Here is a 19,815-nt window from a genome sequence, read left to right as displayed (position 1 = left end):
CTGTCACTGAGGTCATCCAAGAGTCTGCTCCTGGTGGTTTCACAGACCCATCCTCCGATTGGAGTCCACCGGGGAAGAGCCTTCAGCGTGGTGGCTCCCCTCCTGTGGAGTTCCCTGCCTCTGGAGGTCAGGCAGGTGCCAACTTTGTACTCCTTTCGGCGCCTCCTGAAAACACCTTTATTCCAGGAAGCCTTTCCTTAATGTCCAGCCATGTGACATTGTATCTGCTTCTTTTAAAATCTGTTTTAAGTGTTTTATTCTGTTTTTATTTTCATTTTATCTTGTACACCGTTCTGAAATTTTCAATGGGGAGTGGTATATAAATATTGTAAATAAATAACAAATAATAATGATGGTGGTGGATGGATTGGATGGGCCCCTAATGATCAGTTCAAGGGTTCTCTCCGTTCCTTTCTAGGGTCTGAGTATCAGATACTTTACATTGCTGATGACAACAAGATCCGCAGCATGTACCCCTTCAACCCTAACTCGGCCTACGAACCTGCCTTCCAAGGGGACGAGACGGTCCGCATCGCCGCCATGGATGTGTACGTCAAGGGCAACAAGATCTACTGGACCAACTGGCACACGGGCCGCATCTCTTGCCGGGAACTGCCGTCCTCTGCCGGCTCTAGCGCCTCCAATCGCAACCGCCGGCAGATCGATGGCGGTGTCACCCACCTCAACGTAAGTGGCAGGAGTTCATGAAGGAGCGCATCTGGCAGGGGGGCACCAGCCTAAGGGCCCAGAGCCGTGGTGGGGAGGAGGCCTTGGCTCATTGTGAACTGCTCAGCTGTTGGGCCATATGAACATGCATTAAATAAATTAAAGAAACAAAATAAACTCGTGATGCTTATCTTGCTTCATCTCCCCCTCCCGGGCAGATCTCTGGGCTGAAGATGCCACGGGGCATAGCCATAGACTGGGTGGCTGGAAACATTTACTGGACAGACTCCGGGCGTGACGTCATCGAAGTGGCACAGATGAAGGGCGAGAACCGGAAGACGCTGATCTCCGGCATGATCGATGAGCCGCACGCCATTGTCGTGGATCCGCTCCGAGGGTAAGACGGGCCCCGGCATTGTTTACGTAGCTCCTCTTCCATCTTGAGCCGCCCGTCAATTCCCCAGGGTGAACTCACAGGACCCCTTTCCCTTTTCAGCACCATGTACTGGTCAGACTGGGGGAACCACCCTAAGATAGAGACGGCTGCTATGGACGGGACCCTGAGGGAGACGCTGGTACAGGACAATATCCAGTGGCCGACAGGTGAGTTGAGGCCAAAGAAGGTGTCAGCCTTCACTCCTGCTGAGTAGGCACTGATGACATGGTTGGTAAGCCACACTCAGAGCTGGTATCACAGATTTGGTAATAATAGTACACCGAGTCAATTCCCCCTTATGTAGGAACATTTGAATTTGCCTTACATTGAGAGTGGTCATTGACCTGTCTACGGAATGGTCTACAGCAGGAGTGCTGAACCTGAGGGCCAAATTCCATTTCGGAAAACGCTCTTGGGGGCCACGGCGCAGTGATGGGCAGGGCAAAAGGGGCGGGGACAAAACACAGGCCTATTTTAGTTTAAAGACCTTCCTGCCAGCGATTAAGTCTTAGGGGAGGCATTTCAACCTCTCAGAATGGGGAAGGAGGGCGGGGGAGGGGAGAGCTGCACAGAAGCTGGGAAGCCTCCCAACGATTGCTGGTTGGGGGAAAGGGGGTGGGGCCAGGGGAAGGGGGCGTGGCCTTAGGGCTGGATTGAGAGTCCAGGACGGCTGGATTTGGCCCCCAGGCTTGAGGTTCTGCCCTCCTGGCCCAGGGCGATGGGCATCTGCTTTCCAGGCTCTCAGGCACAGTGTCCTTTCCCAGCCCTGGTGCCAAAGATCCCTCTTAGCTGGCGATGATGTCAAAGACTGAGCCTGGGACCTTACTGGGCACACTGCACCCTAGTGCTCCAGCCCTGCCTCATCCAAGATGCAGATTGTTCCCCAAGAGTGTGGGCATTTCTGGAGAGGGCCGGGGGAGGAATGGAAGCATGAGAAGAGGTGGAACATTTGGGGATTCCTCATCCAAGACGCTTGGGGTTTTTTTCCGAGAGCTTTTGCACGGCTGGTTGTTGAAACCCCTACCCACATGGGTTACCTGCAGGTCTGGCGGTCGATTACCATAACGAGCGCCTGTACTGGGCCGACGCCAAGCTCTCCGTGATCGGCAGCATCCGGCTCAACGGCACGGACCCAGTGGTGGCCATTGACAGCAAGAAAGGTAAATTGAACAGCAGCAGCAGCAGCAGCAAGCCATAGGGGTCTGTCTGTGCTCAACCAGCAAAGAGTTCCTCTTCCACCACCTCTTCCTCTGTGGTTCCTAAAGCTCTTTTTGCTTTTGACAAGGGAGCTAGTGTGGTGATGACTATTAGTCTAAACAGCTGAATTGGCCCAAATTGGCACCTGTAGTATTGGACCCCCACACTGGTTGGCACGTCTTCCTGGAGAAGTATCTTTGTCCCACTTCTGTAATAGTGCTGCAGGCCGGGGTGGGAGAATGCGGCTGCCTGGCTGCAACCTAGGAAGTCATCAGCAATTGAATGGGCGGGCTCTTCTTTCAGAGAACACGGAGTATTTGTGCCTGCCATTCCCACAGGACTCTGGATCTCTTGCCTCTCCCCATAGCACTAGACAATGGAACTGTGGGATTTCCCTGCCATTCCCGCAGGACTCTGGATCTCTTGCCTCTCCCCATAGCACTAGACAATGGAACTGTGGGATTTCCCTGCCATTCCCGCAGGACTCTGGATCTCTTGCCTCTCCCCATAGCACTAGACAATGGAACTGTGGGATTTCCCCCCCCCCTTCCTAGTTGTGTGTTTGTTCTCCAGGGAGAAATGCACAGCACACCTGGCTGAACTCAAACGCCTTCCAGTATCCCCAGGCATGCAGCCATTAGCAGAGCTACCAAGTCAGTTCATAAGACACGTCTCCCATCCCTTCTTCCCCCAGGTCTCAGCCACCCCTTCAGCATTGACATTTTTGAGGACTACATCTACGGCGTCACCTATATCAACAACCGCATCTTCAAGATCCACAAGTTTGGCAACGGCACTGTCACCAACCTCACCGCTGGGCTCAACCATGCCACTGATGTGGTACTTTACCACCAGTATAAACAGCCAGATGGTTAGTAATGCATCTCGGGGCACCAGGCCTTACTAGCAGAAGAGAGCAGGTAGTGACGTTGACCCCATGTTGGGGCTTAGGGCACCCATGGGAGGTCTGACATGGAAGAGATCTAGGGAGACAGATGTAGTCATGGTTCTGGATCTGGGTTTACCTTTTATTTACTGCATTTCTATATTGCCTTTCTGCAGCCAACCAGGGTACTTTACAAAAATCCAGCAAACAAATAAGGATATAGCAAAATGTTAAAAAAATATCCTTAGAAATCATAAGCATGGGAAAGAGATAGGTGGACCCTCTGGATCTAGCTTAGCAAGTCTGAGAACAGTGTTAGTGGTATGAGTACCAGATTCGGTTTAAGAAGGATGTTGTCAAACTAGAAAGGAATCAGAGAAGAGGATGAAGGGCATTGAAGGTATTTTATGTTAAAGGAAGGGCTAGAGAAAAAGAAGATAAAAGGTCAGAATAGCAACCACGGTTAAGGAAGTTTATCTGTGATTTGGCTTCTGTTTTGGAGCCTGTTTAGGGCCACCAGCGGATCTGGCATAATGGGTGGGTGGGCAAGAGGTGTCCCACAGGCCTCTGTTGAACTCCCCGTTCTTGTTGCCTCTCCTCTCCAGTGACCAACCCGTGCGACAGGAAGAAGTGCGAATGGCTCTGCCTCCTGAGCCCCAGCGGCCCAGTGTGCACCTGCCCCAACGGCAGGAGGCTGGACAACGGCACATGCGTGCTCATCCCCTCACCTACTGTCTCACCTGTTGGTATGTGCAGCCTCACCCCACCCCCACCCCCACCCCTAGGCAGGATGACGAAGCACTTCCTGCCTTCCTCGCCAGTGGCATTTTCCTCCGTTAAGACCCACCTGTTGGTTTTACATCCTGACCTGGGAAGTGAAAGTTGCACTTTGGATTGATTGTCCCTCATCTACCTGGTGTGGCCTGGCCATGTTCTGCCTTGCCACCTCTTGGGCCGAACCCCAGTGGGGCGTGTGGACGCTTTGCAGGCAGAAGCCCTAAAGCAGCTGAAACGGCCAAGTATTTCTTCCTTGTTTACCCCCTTTCTCCACTTCCTTCTGTTCTCCCCTCCCCCTCATGTTGAATTTTGGATTGTAAGCTCTTTGGGGCAGGGAACTCTCCTCTTGCACTTTGCAAAGCACCAGGAATGCCGATGGCACAATAATAATGATGACGACGACGATGATGATGATGATGATGATGATGTTTCACGGCATGCTTTTTTTTAAAGTTCCAACCACCGACACCTGTGATCTGGTTTGCCTCAACGGGGGCAGCTGCTTCCTCAACGCCCGCAAGCAGCCCAAGTGCCGGTGCCAGCCGCGCTACAACGGGGACAAGTGCCAGCATGACCAGTGCTCTGACTACTGCCAGAACGGGGGCACCTGCGCTGCCTCCCTCTCTGGTGAGTGGGGAAGAGTCGGATGACCTCGGAAGAGGGTGGCGGGGTGGGTGGGATCAGAGCCAGGCCGAGCCGTCGCTGAAGAAGCTGAAGTTAGAATTCAGCCCTGGATCCCGAGGATGAACTGTTGACGTGACTAGGCGCTTTTCAGCTCAAAACCCAAAAACGTTTGTGTGATCAGCTTCCTGCGGGTGATAGGTGAGTGCTCGTTCCTGTGAGAGCCGGTGTGGTGTGGTGGCTGAAGTGTTGAACCTGAGAGTCGGGAGATCCGGGTTCTAGTCCCCACTCGGCCATGGAAACCCACTGGGTGACTTTGGGCCAGTCACAGACTCTCAGCCCAGCCCACCTCACAGGGTGGTTGTTGAGAAAATAAAATGGGGAGGAGGATTATGTACGCCGCCCTGGGTTCCTTGGAGGGAAAAAGGCAGGGTATAAATGCAACACCACCACCACCAAAGATTGATCCCAGGACTGAACAGCGGTACCAAAATCCAACCCCTGGCACCCAAAGATGCTTTGCGCTTTCCCAACGCGCAGTCCTGTGGAAGCACCGGGCCAGGCAGTAACGGGCACAGCTGACTCCAGGGAGGCGCCTTCGCCCGCTGGGCTGGACGCTGGGCTTCCTCCCGAGCCCCCCCCCCCCCCGGTGCTCTGCCGCGCTGGCCCAGCCCTCCTGCTAAGAGCCTCTGCTTCCTTCCTTCCTTCCGCCCTCCCCAGGGATGCCGACATGCCGCTGCCCCAACGGCTTCACCGGCTCTCAGTGCCACAAGCAGCTGTGCGCCGACTACTGCCTCAACAACGGCAGCTGCACCGTCAACCAGGGCAACCAGCCCAACTGCCGGTGCCCGGTGGGCTACACCGGCGACAAGTGCCAATACCGTAAGTCCTTCCTGGGCCTCCGGTCCGCAGCAGGCCTGGGAGCGGCGAGTCCTGAGGGTTGTCAATGTGGGTGGGGGAGGCATCCCACCTGCGTGCTGCTCCCATCCCAAAAGATCTGGGAGCTGCAGCTGGTCCAGCGAGCAACGCTCTCCATAACAGTAAGCCACAGCAGGTCAAGCGATGATTCCTGAGCCCTTCAAGGCTGAGCCAAAGGTTCTCAGAGAACTTTTTATTTGTACTCCCGGGGGGGGGGGGCTTTGGAAGGGAGAGGTTTTTCAAACAACCCCCCCCCCTGCTTTGCTTCTTCCCCACTGCCAGAACTTGGAAGCAGGGGCACTCCCCACAGTCCTGGGGGTCATCATCCCCCTGGCCCCTGCCAGCATTTCCCTAGAGCGAAGGCAAGAGGAATTGTATTGCTCAGCTGGCTTCAGAATTAGTTAACATCATCCTGAAGCCAATCAGAGAGAGAGAGAGAGAGAGAGCAATGGTTCCTTTCTCTAGGGCAGGGCTAGGCAACCTAGTGCCCTTCGGGTGTTTTAGACTACAGCTCTAGCCAGTGACCATGGGAGTTGTAGTCCAAAGCATCCAGAGGACATCACACTGGGAAAGGTGGACATAACCATCACTGGGATAACTAAGTACCAAGCATTTAGGTACTTAGCACATTTTTAAATGCTGATTTTGCAGTTTAATCCCTAAATAAACACAATAGACAGTATGTAAAAACAATATACAAAATTTAAAACCACAGAAACAAATATCCAAAAAACAACTATAAAAACAGATCCAGGATCAATGAAACTCATCACGTGTCGCTAAATGCCTGGGAAAAGAGAAAAGTTTTAACATGGCGCAGAAAATATAGCAATGTTGGTGCCAGGTGGGCCTCACTGGGGAGATCATTCCATAATTGGGGTGGGGGGGGCACCGTGAGAAGGCCCTCTCCTTTGTTGCCATCCTCCGAGCTTCCCTCGGAGAGAAGGGCCTTAGATACTGAACGCAATGTACAGGTGGGTTCATGCCGAGGAAGGTATTCTGTCAGGTATTGTGGTCCCGAGCCGTGTAAGGAGATTGAAAGGGAGTTAGCAGTGAGTTTTTATAGGAACATCAGAGCCTCTGTTAGGGCCCTGCTGCACGAAGGAATCTTTCATCCCCTGACTGCAATCTTTCTTTTACCTTTCAGGCCTGTGCTCTGACTACTGCGAGAATAACGGCATATGCTATCTGACAGTCTCTGGAACTCACCAGTGCCACTGCCTGCCAAATTTCTACGGTGACCGTTGCCAAAATAACAAGTGTGATCGCTGTCTCAAGGGCAACTGCTCCATCACCAAGCAGACCGGCAACGTCAGCTGCATGTAGGTGCCCAGTTATTGTTAGAGCGGGGAGTGGATTTGTGTTGAGCAGTGACAGTCAAGGATGCTTTGGGGTCTCCTACACAAAATTTATTTACTGTGTTCCTGTATTGTTCAATAGTCGAAACTCTCTGGGCGGTTCGCAAAAATTAAAACCATAAAATACAACTTGGGTTATGGCATTGGGAGAGGGACAACACAACACCATTGGCAAGGGAGTGAAGGGGAACTGGACAGCTCGGAGGGGAGAGGCGGTAGCTCAGTGGAAGAGCTCCTGCTTTGCATGAAGAAGGTCCCCGGTTCGATCCCCCTGCAACTCCAGGTCGGGTTGGAAAAACTCCTGCCTGAAACCCTGGAGAACTGCTGCCAGTCTGTGTCGGAAATACTGGGCTAGATGGACCCATGGCCTGACTCGGTATAAGGCAGCTTCCTATGTTCCTAAGTGGCTGCAGGGAGGGACAGAATACAGCTGCTTGGAAAAACGGGGCAGGGAGTTTGGGGATGTTGCTTCTGTATGCCCCCTCCTATCAGCTCTCAAGCAAAGTAGTTCAAATCTCTTCTCGGTCCTCCCAGAGTGCAGGACACGGAATAACGGGCTCAAGTTAAAGGAAGCCAGATTCCAGCTGGACATCAGGAAAAACGTCCTGACTGTTAGAGCAGTACGACAATGGAATCAGTTACCTAGGGAGGTGGTGGGCTCTCCCACACTAGAGGCCTTCAAGAGGCAGCTGGTCAAGCATCTGTCAGGGATGCTTTAGGGTGGATTCCTGCCTTGAGCAGGGGGTTGGACTCGATGGCCTTGTAGGCCCCTTCCAACTCTGCTATTCGATGATTCTAAATGATGATGTGCTTCACCTGCTCTTTTAAGACCATGCCTGCCTTAGCACTAGGTAGTGTAGGCAGCAGAAGGAAGAGGTTTTTGCCTGGAAAAGGAGGCGGTAAGGCCTGATGCTCCCCTTCCAGCGGCACACGTGTCCAACCCATGGGAATCCTTGTTTTCTCCAAAGCATCAATGGCAGTCGTGAGCGTTCCGTATCAGCCCCCGTTCCTTTGCTGTATTCGGGATTGGGACAGGAGGCATCTTGGGGAATGCAGTGAGGCTGTCCTGGATGGGAAGCTGTGGATCAGTAGGGCTGAAACGGGGTCTATTACTTCGGGGCAAGAACCTACCAGTCACTGCTGGGCTTCTAATGGGGTTGTGGTTCACTTGTGGCGGGGAAGGAACTGGTGTGCCACACTGACCACAACTCCTTTCTATGTTTGCAGCTGCCTTGATGGCCGGACGGCCCCCAGCTGCTTGACCTGCAACAACTACTGCTTGAACGGGGGCACGTGCACCATGAATGCTGAAACCGCTATGCCAGAATGCCAGTGAGTAGGGAGGGGAAACGGGGGAGGGGGGGCTGCCTACCTGCTCACTCGGAAGGAGAGCAGAGTTAAATGCCACCCTGCTTCCCATAGTGACCGTGGTGCTGGGGACTCAACCCCTGTGTGATCCTGTTTCCCTAAAATCCCTGCCAGCCCCCGTTCTTAGACAGACAGGCTCACAGACTTGTTTCCTTGAATTGCATCATTTTCCTGCTGCACAACGCATCTGCCCCGATGGAAAAGCGAGAACAAGTCTCGGGGTGATTTGTTCTCACTTTTCCATCGGGTTATTTGGGGACGTTCTCCGGTTTTGCCTGGCTCTGGCCCCCGCACAGGCGGCCTGCATGCCCTTGCCTTGCTTTGCCTCTCCCCTACATCCTTGCAAGGCCGTCCGCTTCCTTCTGATGTGGGGCTTGGCGTGAGCGAGATGCCACAGCAGTTCCCGCCTGCTGGATTACAGCAGAATCCAAGATGTTTAGCCAGAGCCACCGTTCCTACCTCCCCATTGCCGAAGCCCAGCACATGAGCCGCTTCCCTGCCTCTCCAGCCTCCTCCTCCTCCCTGTCGTCCCCCTAACTTTGCAGCATCTCCTCTGCCCAGCAAGGAGCGTCCCGGGTTTATTCCATGGCCACAATGCCCGCATGACAGACCCATTTATTTTTATGCTTCTTCCTGTGCAGGTGTACAGTGGAAATGACGGGGGAGCGTTGTGAGAGATCTGTGGTCAGCGAGCAGCAGAGCAACCGTATGTAGACTGGGGAAGGGAGGTCAAGGGCCGTCTCCGGAGGGAGGGACAGCTAGATAGTGTTTTGGGTGGGGGTGGGGGTGGGCTGGAGCCGGAGGTGTCAGGGGATGTCTGTTCGTACAGGGCTGGCGACTTTTTATAGTAAACAGCAGAGGTGGGTGAACAGAATGCTGGACTAGATCGACCCTCGGCCTGACCCCACATGACTCTTCTTACTCACTTACGTACATGTGAATGCATTCCGTTCACAGAAAGAACGACCCAACATCCCTTCAACAGTGTCTGTGGGGCCGTACGATAGTTCGCTTTCCTGGCTCCGACCTCAGAGCCAGGAGATGGCACTCCCCACTTCCTCTCCACCCCAACCAGCACGGAGAGAACCACACTGGCGATCTCTCTGCACTTGGAAAACAGAGCGCGGAGACTGTGGTGGCTGTGATACGATGTACCCCATGGCTGCCCCAGCCTCCTTTCTTCCCTCCCTCCCTCCCTCCAAGGCACCATTGCGGGAAATGCAGGGCGGCTGGAGCACAGGGTGGCCCCTGCATTGGAGACTTGACAACCTACGAGTTCAGAGGCTGTTGGCAATCCAGATAAGATTGTGCCCTTAAATAGGAAACAATTTATATCTCACATATAAAAAACATTTATGTCTCACATTTACTCCAAGGAGCTCAGGGTGCCGTGTATGGTTCTCTACACCCCCTACCAATTTTATCTTCACAGCAACCCAGCAAGTTAGGCTAGGCTGAAAAAATTTAGTGACTGGCCCAAGATTTGGCCCAGTGAGCCTTGTAGCGAAGATGGCATTTGAACCTGGGTCTCCCCAAGTGCTGGTCTGATTCTCTAACCACCACACCGGCCCTCATTTGGAACTGGAGAGAAACGCAGTCTCTTACTCCGTGAACATCTTGTGTATATCAGTGCCCATCCTGTACCAAAGTGGAAATACCTGCAGAGGTGAAGAGGTAGACTGTGCACATATTTAGAGCAGATGAAAGCTGGGCCGAATCTTTGCCCAGAAGTGGGTTTTTGGAGGCAATTCTTAATGACCAGCGTCTTTCTACTTCTAGGGACAGTGTCCATTGTCATCCCAATCCTGCTGCTGCTGCTGGTGATACTGGTGGCAGGTGCTGTGGTGTGGTACAAGAAACGGATTAAAGGGTAAGCAAGCTAATAATAATAATAATAATAATAATAATAATTTATTTCTTACCTGCCTCTCCAACTGGATCGAGGCAGGGAACAACAAGCACAAAATACTGATTAAAAACATGGTATACACAGTTTAAAAACATCCTAAAAGCATCCCCAAAACATACTAAAATACCCTAAAATTCTACTGGATAGGCCTGCGGGAAGAGATCAGTCTTGACAGCCTTCTTGAATGTTAAAAGACTGTCAAGCTGACGAGTCTCCTCCGGCAGGCCATTCCACAGCTTGGGAGCAGCAGAAGAGAAGGTCCTCTGGGTTATGGTTGTCAGCCTAGCCTTTGCTGACTGAAGTAGATTCTTCCCAGAGGACTGGAGTGTGCGGGGCGGATTGTACGGGAGAAGGCGATCCCGCAGGTAGCCCGGGCCCAAACCATGTAGGGCTTTAAAGGTGATAACCAACACTTTATACTTCGCCCGGAAACTAATTGGCAGCCAGTGAAGAGATTTTAGGACGGGTGTGATGTGGTCACCCCTAGGTGTTCCAGTGACCAACCTGGCTGCCATATTTTGAACTACTTGAAGTTTCCAAACTAGGCACAAAGGTAGCCCTTTGTAGAGTGCATTGCAGAAGTTGAGCCTCAAAGTTACCAGCTACTGAGAAACTGCTGTTGGGGTGGTGTGTGAGGGTGCGTCTGTCTACTGTACTGGGTGCTTGGGGGCTTTTAGGTCCTAGCTGGGTTGTTTAACTAAGCTAGACTTCTTTTTCTCTTTCTCTCACATACACACAAACAAATACAAAAACTCATTCATCACCCCTGCCCAGCTCATCCCATGAGCAAACTCTTGACTGTGTCTCCGCTTTGGTTCCACCCCAATTCGGTTCTTGTTGCTCATGCCACATTCGTCTTTGGTAATAAATGCATCCTCACATACCCCCGAAATCTGCTGAAATGTTCCATGGTGTGTTTAAAATCATAATAAGTTACCTGGGCTGTCTTGGAACTATGTGGAGCTGGTATGATTGCTGCCTTTCAAGATCATCCTTTTCAAATCACTTGCCAAAATGTGTATGATAGGCCATGCCATGAACTTTGGATTACACTTTACAAGGAAAACAGTGTGTGTGTGGGCTTAAATTTCTTCTTTCATCCGTTTTCTCCTGTAATACACACATTTTATTTTTCCGGGGAGTGGGGGAGGGCGTTTGCAGAGAAGAATCAGTAGATGCAGAGGAGATAAAGCACCTCACCCTCCTGGCAATTCCCTCAGCAAGTGCCCCACATCACGGCACTTGCATTATCTTGGCAAACACAAGTTTGGGGATTTGCATATCCCGGGATAATGTGTAGCTCTGCCCCGAATATCTAGTCTTAGCTATTTCCTCCCCACACGACAGTGCAACACACCCACCCAACTAGTGTTGACCTCAGCTCATCCACATTCTTCCCAATCCCCAGGGCCAAAGGTTTCCAACACCAGCGCATGACCAACGGTGCCATGAACGTGGAGATTGGCAACCCCACCTATAAGATGTATGAAGGGGACCCCGACGCAGACGACGTGGGGGAGCTGCTAGATGCCGACTTCGCCCTTGACCCCGACAAGGTTTGGAAGAGGGGGTGGGGAGATGGATGAATATGCAACGGTGGCATGAGAAGGACACCAGGAGGTGGAGAACGGGGAGGGAGCCCACAAAGGCCTCTGGCAGGGGTGATAAAACCAAGGGCGGCGGTGCGTAGGGGCAGGAGGACAGGAGTGAGGAAGTCGGGTCCAAGGAGGAGACCCTGTGAGAGGCGGAGGGTGCTGGGATTTCTATTTGCCTTTCGTTGGGCGGAGATGAGACTTCGTCTGCTGACTGAGCCCAGGGCCTTCAGAAGACAAGCATCCACAGCTACGCACCTCCAGGGAATCTACTTTTGAGTCTGCATATGGCTCTGTCCCAAACGTTTGGGCAGCAAGGTTTTCAAGCCAATGCCGCTCTTGGAAGATGCTTACGCTTTGACGAGGTTGTATCTCTGCAGAGCATCACTGTGTGGCTTCACAACTCTAAACACCAGAGAGAGAGAGTGCGCTCATATAAATGGCCAAGTATAGGGAATTCATTGGCCGTAAGGCCTGGTGCACAGGTAACGCTGATCTCATGAGCAAATCATGGGTTCTTGAGGAACCAGGGCACATTGTCACATGTGCAATGATGCCAACCATGATCAAGAGTATCAACCAGGTTTTCACTTAACCATGGTTTGCAAAGCCATTTGAAACCCTGATTTCAAATGCTGGTTAATGTGAGACCTGTAGTTAGCATTGTTATGGGTGCGCGGCTGTAACACTGAGCCATGGTTAACCCTGACAAGGGAACACATGGGTGGGTGGGGATCCTGCTAGAGAAAGGGAGTATGTGAGCCTGTGTGCCATTTGCAGTCTCTCTTGTCGTGCTGTAAATTTCACAGCACTACAACTTTACCAGACCAAGATGTAGCGATACTTACTTGCTTAGATGGCTTTGAAAAACAAATTCATTAAGGATGGAAGCTAACAACTGAATCTTCATCGTGTTCAGAAGTATGTACCTCTAGGGTCAAACAAGAGGGGAAGGAACATGAGGCCGGTCACTATGGGAGACAGGATACTGGGTTAGGAAGATGCTTGGACTGATCCAGCAGGGAAATTCTTTCCTCCTTCCATGATTGGGGTAAAGCAATAGCACTAACGGCATTGTCTTCATCAATGCACAGTAACACAATTGTTGAGAAGCAAAGGTAGCCACGTGTTTATCTGACCCAACCCTTAGATCATCACCACACAAGGCTATTAAATAGAGGTTGTGGTTCTGCACATCCCTTCACGTGGGATTTAATAGTAGAGCGGTGGCGTGGCACCAGTGGCCACTGGCTGTGTATATAGTGCTGTAACAGTAGGATGTACGGGGGTGGCTTTGGCCATGTAAAGGCCTTACCATGCCTATCTGTAGTTATAAGCACTGATTGTAACTAATACAGTACTTGACTGAATGTTCGCAACGGATATGATGCCTCTGGTGTTCTAAGCACTATCCCCAAAAGGCAGACATTTAAAGAAGGCATTTTCAGTTGGTGGTGTGAAAAACCAAATACAAGCCTAGGGAAGGAGGCAATCAAAATGGCAGGAATGGGCAGCTTCTGGCCCTCCAGATATTATGACCTTCAATTCCCATCATCCCTCACTAGTGACTGCTGGCTAGGGCTGATGGAAGCTCTAAGTCAAAACATCTGGTGGTCACAGATCCCCTCCCTCCTTTGCTAATAAGGTATGTAGGGACCCAAGTTGGTTTGGTCAATATTGTGCCTAGAGGTTATAGGAATCCCATGGGAATACTGGAGCATAACGCTTCTGTTCTGCATTAGCTGCAGCTTCTAGACGTCTTTAAAGGCAGCCCAGTGCAGGGTGCATTTATTTATTTATTGCATTTTTATACTGCCCAAAAGCCAAAGCTCCCTGGGCGGTTCACAAAAATTACAACCATTCAAAGTATAAAACAGTATAAAAACATAATATAAAATACAATATAAAAGCACAACCAGGATAAAATCAACAGCCGTGCAGAAATACAAATTTAAAATACAATATTTAAAACAGCAACATTTAAATTATATTTATAGACTGAAAATACTGAGAGAATAAAAAGGTCTTCACCTGGCATCTGAAAGAATTTAGTGTAGGTGCCAGGCGAACCTCCTTAGGGAGCTCATTTGACAGCTGGGGTGCCACAGCAGAGAAGGCCCTCCTCCTGGTAGCCACCTGCCTCACTTCCTTTGGCAGGGGCTCACGGAGAAGGGCCCCTGAGGATGACCTTAGGGTCTAGGCACGTACAGATGAGATTATCCTTTAGATAAAGAGTATAACGTAGGCGAACCTCTCTGGGAGCTCATTCCACAGCCGGGGTGCCACAGCAGAAAAGTCCCTGCTCCTGGTAGCCACCTGCCTCACTTCCTTTGGCAGGGGCTCATGGAGAAGGGCCCCTGAGGATGATCTTAGGGTCTAGGCACGTACATATGAGATTATCCTTTAGATAAAGAGTATAACGTAGGCGAACCTCTCTGGGGAGCTCATTCCACAGCCAGGGTGCCACAGCAGAGAAGTCCCTGCTCCTGGTAGCCACCTGCCTCACTTCCTTTGGCAGGGGCTCACGGAGAAGGACCCCTGAGGATGATCTTAGGGTCTAGGCACGTACATATGAGATTATCCTTTAGATAAAGAGTATAACGTAGGCGAACCTCTCTGGGGAGCTCATTCCACAGCCGGGGTGCCACAGCAGAGAAGTCCCTGCTCCTGGTAGCCACCTGCCTCACTTCCTTTGGCAGGGGCTCATGGAGAAGGGCCCCTGAGGATGACCTTAGGGTCGGGCAGGGCGCGTTGTGTTATCCTAGCCTCATGGTTATGATGGTTGCTGAAACTCAATCTGAAAGGACAAGTCATAACCTTCTCTTCACATCATGTGCTATTGGCTTTTACCACATCCTGGTGGGAAAGTATGTGAAGAGTGATCCCTGAGGTGGTGGTGTGGCTTAGGGCGGGATGGGCAAGGTATAGAAGGAGGGCCTGGGGAAGGTATAGAAGGACCTGGGGAATCTCCTGAGAAGCCATCTCTGCCCTCCTCTTTCCCAGCCGTCTCTCATACACTTTCTCTTTCTCTCCTTCCCCTCCAGCCCACAAACTTCACCAACCCAGTGTACGCTACACTCTACATGGGCGCCCACAACAGCCGTAACTCACTAGCCAGCACGGACGAAAAGCGGGAGCTGCTGTCCAGAGGGGCAGATGATGATCTCGGCAACCCCCTGGCATAGGGAACTGGGGGATGGGCCTCCGGCCCAGACAGAGACCAGACGGAAAGAGACAAGATGGGGTTGGGGAGGGCAGGAGGGCGGGGGAGCAAGAGAACACTGTATAAATGTACAAATGAAGGATTATTACTTTTATATGTGAGCAGTATTATTACCTGTATATTCCCTTTCATCTACCAGCCGCTGAATCTCTGTCACTGGACTTTGGGGTGGACGGAGTGAAAGGCAACATTGGGAGGTGGGGGAGAAACCAAGATGACCCTCGCTTGGGTTGAAGGGCTCCATGGTCTTAACCTGGCTGCGTCGTTTTCTTCGCTGCACAAATCAACCTCCTTTTGCTTCCTGTGCAGGTGGCTTTAGGTTGCCAGCCTTTTAAAAACTTGGAATAAATTTCACACCCCTTTTCGGGGTGCTGCGGAAGAAAGAAGGGGAGCTGCTGGTGGGGGGCCAAACTCCCTTCTGCTATGAATGTGAGAAGAAGTCAATTGAGGGGATGTCATGAAAAAAGGGGATGTCGGATCCGGGGGACAAGGGGGAAATTCCGCTTCTTCCTTCTCAAGCACAGGAAAAAAAGACTCTGGTTTGACAGAATGTGGACCACGCTATAATGCCAGTCGGACAAGACCTTAATGCAGATTTAGTTAAAACTAAAGGCATCCTGCTATATACACCAGTGATTCTTAAATGTTGATGTATTGGGGGCCACTATTTTGCCTTGTTCCGTGCAGAACACTGCAATTTTTTTTTTTAATGTTACAGCCCCAACCTGGAAGGCCACTTGGAACGTTACAAGTCAAAACTTCAGTCCTTCTACACTGTGATCTAGCTGGGGGTGAAGAGAGGTGGGTTTGGGTTTTTTTTTGCTGGGGAGGTGCAATTGCTGCCCAAAGAAATTTGACTCATCTTATCAAAATGGTTTTAGCTCCCCTCAGAATTTCTCAGATGTTTAGGCGGACAAGGCACCCTATCACAAGTTCACCCTTTGGGTATGTCTGAAACCCTCATGGGAAATTTTTCTCATCTTACCTAAACGCTTTTGAAATTCCTCAGAGATTTTGCTCAAGGGACTCTCCAAATTGTCGCCAGGTTTTGTGGCCGCTCTAGGAAAGACGCCTTAAACAATCACGTGTTAAAGTGGCAAACTCCCCAGTGGCATGCAGCATATAAACAGGTGTAGGAGAAGCTTACCCACGCCAACAACGCTTCCTCTTCCTCTTCTGTGTGCAGTAAAGTGCAGTTTTATTAGGAGTGCGGAAGCTGCTGAGTTTTTATTTGGCCTTTGTCACCGTTTGCATTTAAGAAGGCATTTGCCTCTGTTATTTTCATCATGACCTCACAGACGATGTGAAAGTGCACGTTGGGGACCTGTGGGCCAGTTTAAGAACCACTGGTGTAGCTGTACTGTCCATATCCCATCAAAGCGCAGCACCCTTATTGGTCTTGCCAATAATCGCCTTTTATTTCACTGCATCTAGCAAGTCACACCTCTTTGCAACGCCTTAAACTAATTTTTCCCCACCAATAACATCCTAATCCACTTCTAATCTCCCCCATCAACCACGGTACACACCCTCCGCCCTCCATCCCTTTACCTTCCCACTAACCATTTTTTTCTGAAAGCATTTTATTTCCAGGAATCATCTTTATTCTTTTTTGGGGGTGTGTTATTACTTTGACTGCATCTCATTTTATTTTAGCACCTGCATCTCAGACCGAAATAGAGTTTACAAGTTGTACTTGACAACCACCATCCCTGCTCTGCTCCCACTTCTGCTCCCTCCATTACCACAACTTCTGTCATTCTTTTCTGGAAAGAGGTTTCTCTCCAACATCCTTTTTTAAAAGATGGAAACAGATCCAAAACCGATAAATAAGATGAACTAGCTTTTATAGTAGAAATTACACGCATGTGGGGGGAGGGAAAGGAGGTCTCCTCAGCCTTTTTTGTGTGGGAGGGGGGAGCCAAATGTTTTAATAATTTTTGCCGGATTACTTTACAACTAAAAAACAAACAAACAAACAAAAAAAAAACTAAAAAAACAACAGATATTGTTATAAATAAAATTTTAAAAAACTAACGAACTTATTTAAATTGCTGCTTCTTTAATGTGGGGTAGGACTTATTCCAAGGGAAACTGTGAATTACGAATGAGCAGTATTGTGTTATCCAGGGTGAGCGGCGGTGAGCAGCTGCCCATGTAGGTACAGGCTTGGTGAACTGAGTCTAGACTGGCTTAGACCAGGGACGGCCTCTCCCAGTTATAATGAGGAAACACGCTACCTCTCTACCAGGTGGTGTTGAACCTCAGGCCCAGGGGCCAAATCCATCCCTCTAGGGTTCCCCAGATGGCCCCGCCCCGTTCCCCCCCAGCGGCCAATCATTTCAGGGCTTGTTTCCCAGCTGTTGTGCAGTTTTGTCCCTTGTTTTAAATGGCTGAAAAGCCTTTCTTTCCTAAGGCTGTTACTGACAGTAAGAGCTTCAAGCCCTATGAAGAGAGACTGAAAGAACTGGGCATGTTTAGCCTGGAGAAGAGAAGATTGAGGGGAGACATGATAGCACTCTTCAAATGCTTAAAAGGTTGTCACACAGAGGAGGGCCAGGATCTCTTCTCGATCCTCCCAGAGTGCAGGACACGGAATAACGGGCTCAAATTGAAGCCGGATTCCAGCTGGACATCAGAAAAAACTTCCTGACTGTTAGAGCAGTACGACAATGGAATCAGTGACCTAGAGAGGTTGTGGGCTCTCCCACACTAGAGGCCTTCAAGAGGCAGCTGGACAACCATCTGTCAGGGATGCTTTAGGGTGGATTCCTGCGTTGAGCAGGGGGTTGGACTCAATGGCCTTGTAGGCCCCTTCCAACTCTGCTATTCTATGAAAATATGCTGGCATTTGGTAGGAGGGTATCTTGGCCCCACCCCTTTCACCTTTGGCCCAACTCACCACTGGGATGTGAACCCCACCCCACCCCCGAGAATGTCTCCGAAATGGAATTCAACCTTTGGGCTGGAAGAAATTCTGCTCTAGATGGTAGCGGCCTTTGGCTTCTGCCTTTCTCTATGTCAAGCTGCCTTCATCACAGGTTCACATTCTGGGTGAAGCAGGTAAATTCGCTAGGTTAGCCGTGCTCAACCCTCCAGATGTGTCCCATCTTTGGAATCTGGCCACCCTACCTCCTCGCCACTCAATCGTGTCCATCTCCGTGCAATTGAGGCCATGAGAAGTAAACAGCCGCTGGGTGCTTCTTCCCCTGCCTTCAATGCCCTCAGCACCTCTCCTTCCTCGCCTGTTGTAGATGGGGAAGGAGGGTGGACAAAGGGACTTGTAGATGGGATGATGGGGGAAGGAAGATCTTCAGCTTGCTAACTGACAACTACAGCTGGTCTGGATGATACTACTGCTTGGCTCCCAGTTTCATTGTGCACAACAGGGGTACACAACAGGGGTACTTTTGGGGCTGTGGGCACATTTGGTAATTTTGGAAATTGTCCTGGGCACCACTACAAAATGGCTGCCATCGGAGGCGTGGGAAAGGACAAGTACCCTGCCCAAAAGACCTGAGTATAAGGCAGAGGTGGGGTCTGAGCCCCAGTGCACTGAACAACAACTTTGAACCCAGCGTTTTCAGCAGCAACAGAAACCTATTACAAAACAATCTCAGCTGCTGGTTAGAAAGTAAGTGGGTTAAAAAAAAAGTAGGATTGGTAGGGCATCAAGGAAGGTGATGAGGGGGCACCACATTGCCTAAAGTTGAGTAGAACTTATGAAGGGTTTTGTGAAATTTAGGATCCCCTTGATTATACAAATTGTTTTGTGGGGTATCAACGTGGGTTTGAAATCACAATTTTGACCACAAGGTGGTGCCAAGAGCTTCTGAGAAGAGGCCCTGTGGAAGTCAGAGCTGGGCCTGATACTGGAAGCTACGGCCAGTGGATAAGTAGCCACAGCAGTGAAACAATGGGCCTTCTACGGAGTACCATACGGCACAGCCCACAACCTTTTGCCTGATGCAATTTTCCCACACTGTAGTACAAAAGCTTCCAGATATTGTAATGTATATGTATCTGATACACAAAACATCTCTACATAAGCCCATCTGATTGGGTTTATACTGCACTCCCAACTTTCAGTTTTGAAACAGCCGTGTCTAAAATAACAGGTGTTTTAAGGTAATCTGAGGTCCTTCCAAATGACAGCTTCCCTTTTAAATAGAGGTAACACTTAGGGTCAGTTTGCACAAATGCTGCAGCCCACTGAGGCTTGTATAAGCCATGGTGGGCTGTGGCATGTGCTTGTGGCCATTCTCTGAGTATTCAAGTTGCAGCAGACGGTCACCTCAGTTTATTGTGACATGCATAGCTGGGACAGGGTGGGTTGTTGCGATGGTTAACCACCCACAACCCATGGCAACAACCCACCCTCCCCAGGTTCACACATCATAAGCTGTGACCACCCACTATGGCTTGAACATTCACAGTAGCTGCCAGCATGCGCTTATAGCCACGGTGGGCGGCAAGAATTGTTCAAACCAGGCCATAAGCTTGTATTTGGGCCACTGAATGTAATAAACCCAAATCATTCCCAGTTATGTATAATTAGAGAGAAGACACCCCGGTTCGAGAATATAGCTTCCTGACCAGTTTCACAAGCTGGCAAAGTTGGGGATTTCTGGGTTCCCCCTAGCCAGGCATGGTCCAAGGGCCAACATCAAGTCTAGGCATGGTCACACACCTCTCAAGGGCCCACACCCCAGCAGGGGCCCACTGAAAAGCACCCCCTGGACTTGCCCGGCCTCTTCACAATTGCAACCTGCTTGTTCACTCACCTCTTGCTCCGGTCCAGACAATGGTGGTGGTAAGGAGGAGGAGAAGATGACGCTGCCTACTTGCTCACTGCCTCTCTGCC

The 19,815-nt window shown here is 50.6% G+C and overlaps 1 protein-coding gene across 4 annotated transcripts in view; it reads left to right on the top strand.

The window, feature by feature from the left end:
- LRP1 (LDL receptor related protein 1) overlaps positions 1-16,987 on the top strand; it is a 360,219-nt gene extending 343,232 nt beyond the window's left edge. For all 4 annotated transcript variants that reach the window (XM_063119223.1, XM_063119221.1, XM_063119222.1 and 1 more), the window contains 14 exons: positions 419-687; positions 885-1,063; positions 1,163-1,269; positions 2,146-2,262; positions 2,994-3,170; positions 3,791-3,931; positions 4,416-4,589; positions 5,304-5,465; positions 6,649-6,823; positions 8,087-8,191; positions 8,869-8,933; positions 10,007-10,097; positions 11,545-11,692; positions 14,773-16,987. In XM_063119223.1, the coding sequence (XP_062975293.1) occupies positions 419-687; positions 885-1,063; positions 1,163-1,269; positions 2,146-2,262; positions 2,994-3,170; positions 3,791-3,931; positions 4,416-4,589; positions 5,304-5,465; positions 6,649-6,823; positions 8,087-8,191; positions 8,869-8,933; positions 10,007-10,097; positions 11,545-11,692; positions 14,773-14,913 (2,051 nt within the window). In that variant the 3' untranslated portion in view covers positions 14,914-16,987. The remainder of the gene's footprint in view (positions 1-418; positions 688-884; positions 1,064-1,162; positions 1,270-2,145; positions 2,263-2,993; positions 3,171-3,790; positions 3,932-4,415; positions 4,590-5,303; positions 5,466-6,648; positions 6,824-8,086; positions 8,192-8,868; positions 8,934-10,006; positions 10,098-11,544; positions 11,693-14,772) is intronic.
- Positions 16,988-19,815: the final 2,828 nt, after the last annotated feature.

The sequence above is a fragment of the Elgaria multicarinata genome, chromosome 3, assembly GCF_023053635.1.
Source record: "Elgaria multicarinata webbii isolate HBS135686 ecotype San Diego chromosome 3, rElgMul1.1.pri, whole genome shotgun sequence".
NCBI lineage: Eukaryota > Metazoa > Chordata > Lepidosauria > Squamata > Anguidae > Elgaria > Elgaria multicarinata.
Note: the sequence above shows the minus strand (reverse complement) of the source record. Positions and strands in the feature narration are given on the sequence as shown.